Here is a 5,965-nt window from a genome sequence, read left to right on the forward strand (position 1 = left end):
CTTCACATTGACAATCTTACACGCGCACATTCTTTTTTAAGTACCTCTGCAGACCACATGTACTCCACTCTCCAGCAATAGAAAATATTTCAGACGAAAATAAAATGAGTCTTCGAATGTTATCAAGCTTGAGTGCTATTTTAGCCATAATACTAATCATAGCTCATCCTTATAATCAAGCTTTGGCTATGCTTGGCCGCCGCCTGGCCGGAACAGCGACTGATGATGCTACAACAGCTAATACTGAACCAGCTTCCGGCATATGTGCCGCTGCAGAGATTATGCATGGTTACAAATGCCAGGAGTATGATGTATGTAGGAGCTACTTTTAATACTTTCTAGTTCATGCATAAATATCATCATCACTCTATTTCTGCACATACACTCCAAAATATATGGTCATTTAATTGACGATATTTGTCACTTTGCTTATGAAATTATCAGGTGACTACAGCTGATGGGTATATCTTGAGCTTGCAAAGGTTTCCCGAGGGTAAAAATGGAGGCGGTGGCATGAATAAACAGCCAGTCTTGCTGCAACACGGGGTTCTTGTGGTAAGCAATTGCTATTTCATTTCAGGTTTGTCAAAGTGTAGTAATGTTAGTGCAAATATGGAACCGATAATGTTTGATGAGCAACACAGATTTCATTTGAAAATGGCAACTTAGTTCACGTCACTTGAAATGAAATACAGGTTTTCAAATGTAATTGTAATTCCTAGAAATATATGCAAAAAATTGGTACTTGGTAGAAGAATGTAGAAGGGAAAATACAGTTGCTAGCTGAGTCCAACTGAAAGATGACTTTGTCCTTGTAAATAGTATACAAACATCTCTATTTCTTCATAATGATTCATAACAAGTCTCCACATATACAGGACTACAGGAGCACATTCTTATACATAACATTAGTTAGTGACACCATAATTCTTGGTAATTGGTTTTGATTAACCCTAACTTTTACTTATTACCAAAGAAGAAGAAAAAACTTAAAGCCAAAATTTGCGGTAGCATTAAAAAATCATAATCTTTTCTAAAACTTTATTGTTGATGTGGGGTTATCCTGTTTCTCAATAAATCGTACGTGAACATGCTACTCCATAATTTTGTTTTCTGAACAGACTACTGACATCAAGGTATATTGTTCCATGTCTCACAACACAAGCGGAAATTAAGAACATAACTTCAAGAAAATATCTCTAGAGTCTGGTTTATATGATTATATCCTTATATTTTGGAGGAGTTGAGACACAATTCTTCGGAGCCTAGCAAAGCTTAGAATATTATACAAGGTGAATATTATATAAGGTTCCGTTGGAATCTTACTTAAACGTTTCAAAATTTTAGAGCAATTGGCAGTTTATAATCCAATTTTATTTTCATTTTTGTGATTTGGGTATACATTATTTTTTCAGTCAACTTATAACCCATAAAATTAATTTCGCTTCTATTTCCACCATATTCACGACTTTCATCCAAAATGACCGTTAACTTTAATGGAAGCAGTGACATTTCAATAAATTACTAATTAAATCAAAAGAAAATAAGAGTAATTGACACTTTATAACCCATTTCTTTGAGTATTTTTTTCAATTCAGATATATATTATGTTTCCTTACAAGTTGCACCTTCAACTTTGAATTTCGCTTTGTTTTGCATCCCGTGGATTGTTTTTAACTTTTATATAAGAGGTAAAATCGGAAATTTCTGGTCACCAAGAACAAATCGCCGGATCATTTGATTTCTCGGTCCAAACTAACAAATATATACATGAATCGATTGCAATTAGGGCTGAGCCAAATCGAACCGAAACCGAAAAACCGAAAAACTGAACTGAACCGTACTAATTCGGTTCGGTTCGGTTCGGTCCTGATTTTTCAGAAACTCGTTCTATTCGGTCCAGACCAAATATACCAAAATTAAATTCTGTTCGGTCTGGTTCTTTAAAAAAATATATTTCAGTCCGGACCGAATATACCATATCATAAATACTATAATTTTATATTATATATTTTACATATATCTTAAAAATTATAATCATAATTTTTAATTTTTAATTATATTTATATACTCTTGGAACTCTACATGACACTTTACTTTAATTATACTTTAGATTTCATATTTTTTGGTTTGAAATTTTTAATACAATTTTATTTTTTAAAAAAATTCGGTGTGTTCGGTCCAAAACCGGACCGAATCGAATTATTTCGGTTCGGTCCATAATACAATTTTGGTCCGGTTCGGTCCAAGAAAATATGATAATTCGGTTTTTCGCTCTATTCGGTTTGGTCTGGTCCGGACCGAACCGACCGAATGCTAAGCCCCATTTGCAAATAACAAGCAAAAGCTATCTGTAATATCAAATTTCATGAAAAAGCCCGAAAATCAAACCCCCAATTCGAAATTAGAACACTAAAATCGAGTTTAATTTTTTATTTTAGCGAATATGGATCGACCTATTAAATATTCGCTCCATTTATAATTGGATTTTTTTTATTGGATCGAATCCTGGATTGAATATTTAATATGCCGATCCATATCCGCTAAAATAAAAATTAAACTCGATTTTAGGATTTTTATTTCGAATTGGGGGTTTGATTTCCGGACATTTTTCATTAAACTTGATATTACAGATAGTTTTTTGCTTGTTATTTGCAATCGATTCATGTATTTATTTGTAGGTTTGGATCGAGAAATCAAAGAATCCAGAGATTTGTTGTTGGAGACCAGAAATTTCCGATTTAGCACTATAAAAGTTAAAAACGGTTCAGGGGTGTAAAACAAAGTGAAATTCAATGTTAAAGGTGCAACTTGCAAGAAAACATAAAATAGATCCAAATTGAAAAATTGCCCAAAGAAATGAGTTACAAAGTGTCAATTACTCTTATTTTCTTCTGTTTTAATTGGTAATTTACTGAATTGTCCCGCTTCCGTTAAAGTTAACGGTCATCTTAGATGGAAAGTCGTCAGTGGGGTGCAAATAGAAGCGAAATTCATTTTATGGGGTGCATGTTGATAAGGAAAATAATGTAAACCTAAATCGCAAAAATAAAATTAAAAATGAGTTACAAGCTGCCAATTACTCTATTTAATATGAACACAAAGGCAAGATAATGGCCCTAAAATGAGTCCCGAAATCCACTATTCCACCCGAAAATAGGGTTTTGAGCGATTTTTGAAAGGGAGTAATGCTAGAATATAATAATATAACCCAAACACATTAAGATTCGAGGGCCGGCGTGTATATAAATATATATTAAACAGATTGTAATTATCACCAAAACCACTTGCTGTGTAAATATTTTTCCAATTTCGAGGCAACATAATATATACACAGCAAGGTGCGCAAAATCATACCAGCTTAGATGAGCTCAAATTCAGGAGCATGGGTCATGGATCAACTTGAACCAACTCATTCTGTTTTGCTGATGAAGCAAGCATGCATTTTGACACGTACACTGCATTTTGCTTTGTGCAAATTACGTGCACAAAATGCCACAGATTTTGTTCCAATCACAATGGCCTAGATATGTACGTACATTTGGCTGCTCTCTATTTTATTATCACAAATCACTATGTATGTGTGTATTTGTCAGTTTGTGCCTTTGCAATAATTATGCAATTCAGTTAATCTACAAGTAAAAAGACTTTAGATGATGTAGGTTGGGGCTTTCCTTTTGCTAATTTGTGTATGAATTGTATTGTACAAGTATGAAAACTTAGAGATAAGTAAAAGATTGATCTACTCAGATCTGTATAATTGAGAGCCTGGTAAAACAACAAAGTTGAATGGAAACTGGGACCTTCAAGATCGTGTTTGTTATGTAAAATAACCATATCTTTTAATATTTTATTGGGAATATTGGGCACAAAACATTACGAATGCAGTGAAAATAATGTAATTATTAAATTTTGTAGGATGGCATGACATGGCTGCTAAATTCAGCAGACCAGTCCCTGGCACTAATATTGGCTGATAATGGCTACGATGTGTGGATATCTAATACCAGAGGCACCAGATTCAGCCGAAGACATGTTTCCCTTGATCCTAGTAATCCGGTATACTATATTATATCATCCCCCACACATTTAACTGTGTTCCTTGCGTTATTCTGCTCTAGTTTTGTTTTGTCATGCATTTTCCCCTAATAATCTTACTCTACATTTTTGACTGTTAAGCAGATTTTATGCGCTTCTTAATGTATATATTTTCATTTCGGAGAATAATACAGGAATATCTGTTTAAAATTGCTTCCCCTATATTTAATTTAGTCTCCCTGTCAAAAAAACTATTAGTAGCTCATGATTTACCTGCCTGAATTGATTTCTGGGAAATGGATAGGATTTCTGGGACTGGACATGGGATGAATTAGTAGCTCATGATTTACCTGCCTCGATCGATTTTGTGTTCAAGCTAACAGGGCAGAAGATTCATTATGTAGGCCACTCGATGGTAATGTATACAGATTACAAGTAACAATTTGTGTCTTAATCAATAGTCTGTTGGAAATACATATTTAACAGAGCTGATGATGAGTTAAATATGGGCAGGGAACTTTAGTAGCTTTAACATCATTCTCAAAAGGTAAACAAGTTGACAAGGTGAAATCAGCAGCTTTGTTAAGCCCAATTGCTTACTTGAGCCATATGACCACTGCACTTGGCGTTCTTGCAGCCAGAAGCTTTGTTGGCGAGGTAAATTCATTTTATATGCACCCCCTCCCCCCAAATCAGCACTCAAATATTACAGCTATTCACTGCTGAACATTTAAAACTTCAAGCAGGTCAACTTGTAGCGGATGATAGTGAAAATTTGAAGATAAAGAGTTGTTTTAGAATGAAGTTATGATTGCAGATGGCCTTAGGACTTAATTAACATATAGTATCTTCTTAATTTTTTTTTCTCCAATACTAATGACTAGCTTTTCTCAGCAGATTACTACAATATTTGGTTTTGCAGAATTCAATCCAAAAGGGTAAATCTCAGATTGTTGCGAACCTTTGAGCATTTTAAAGTTATTCTTAATATTGTACAGATGAACGTGCAACTCCGCTTTGGCATACTAAACTTTTTATTTCCTCTTTGTTTTCTTGACGCTGTACAGAGAGCCGGTAGCAAACTTTCTCAAGGTACTATGCCTAGATCCAAAAGTAGACTGCTTTGATCTAATTACCGCACTTACAGGTAAATTAAATATATGTGTTTCTACCACTTTCATTTTTATTAAATTCACAACAAATAATTACTTAAGTTCTAACTAAATGATTAAACTTAATCTGTTTAGGTAAGAACTGTTGTCTCAATACCTCCACAGTTGACCTCTTCTTAAAGAACGAGCCTCAATCTACATCAACAAAAAATTTGGTGCATTTAGCTCAAAGTAAGTTACCTTCTACTTGGATCACATACAACTCTTTGTGGTTGATCCATACTTGAATTCTTATACTGCCACATTGTGAGCGAGAGAAACCTGGCTTGTAATACCACTGTCTAAACTTGCAGCCGTCCGAGATAGAAGATTGGCGAAATACGACTACGGAAGTGCCAACTTCAATGCAGAGCATTATGGTGATTCTCAGCCTCCTGTCTATAATTTGGCCAACATTCCTCATGACCTCCCTCTTTTCCTGAGCTACGGAGGCCAGGATTCCCTATCGGATGTCAAGGATGTGGAGAATTTACTTGATAATCTCAAGTTGCATGATGTAGACAAAATAAACATTCAGTACATAAAAGATTTTGCACATGCAGATTTCATCATGGGAACCACTGCAAAGGATATTGTGTATAACCAAATTATGGCCTTCTTCAAGCGCCACAATTGATATAAATAATCTCGACTTAAATTATATATCTCGTTTAAGCTTTCACTGTCAAAGCGTATGCTCCGTATTAAATATTTCTATCAATTTGTGTAATCGACGGTAACAAATCATTCTTCCGGGTACTTGTATGAAGCAACAT

General features: G+C 34.5%; 1 protein-coding gene across 1 annotated transcript; it reads left to right on the forward strand.

Moving 5' to 3' along the window:
* Nucleotides 1-5,965, forward strand: LOC141710676 (triacylglycerol lipase 2). Its single transcript, XM_074513224.1, has 9 exons — nt 1-311; nt 445-555; nt 3,919-4,059; nt 4,343-4,453; nt 4,552-4,695; nt 4,936-4,976; nt 5,106-5,185; nt 5,286-5,381; nt 5,504-5,965. Exons 1-9 carry the CDS (start codon nt 105-107, stop codon nt 5,824-5,826), a joined length of 1,254 nt encoding a protein of 417 aa, XP_074369325.1. The 5' UTR covers nt 1-104; the 3' UTR covers nt 5,827-5,965.

Source organism: Apium graveolens, chromosome 3 (assembly GCF_009905375.1).
Source record: "Apium graveolens cultivar Ventura chromosome 3, ASM990537v1, whole genome shotgun sequence".
NCBI classification, from domain to species: domain Eukaryota; kingdom Viridiplantae; phylum Streptophyta; class Magnoliopsida; order Apiales; family Apiaceae; genus Apium; species Apium graveolens.

Bases quoted from the DNA above. Each gene is read 5' to 3' on its own strand.
- LOC141710676 (XM_074513224.1), top strand. From the start codon at position 105: ATGAGTCTTCGAATGTTATCAAGCTTGAGTGCTATTTTAGCCATAATA. The intron at 4,977-5,105 runs GTAAATCTCAGA...GACGCTGTACAG, and splicing joins GCAGAATTCAATCCAAAAGG to AGAGCCGGTAGCAAACTTTC. The intron at 5,382-5,503 runs GTAAGTTACCTT...CTAAACTTGCAG, and splicing joins TTTGGTGCATTTAGCTCAAA to CCGTCCGAGATAGAAGATTG.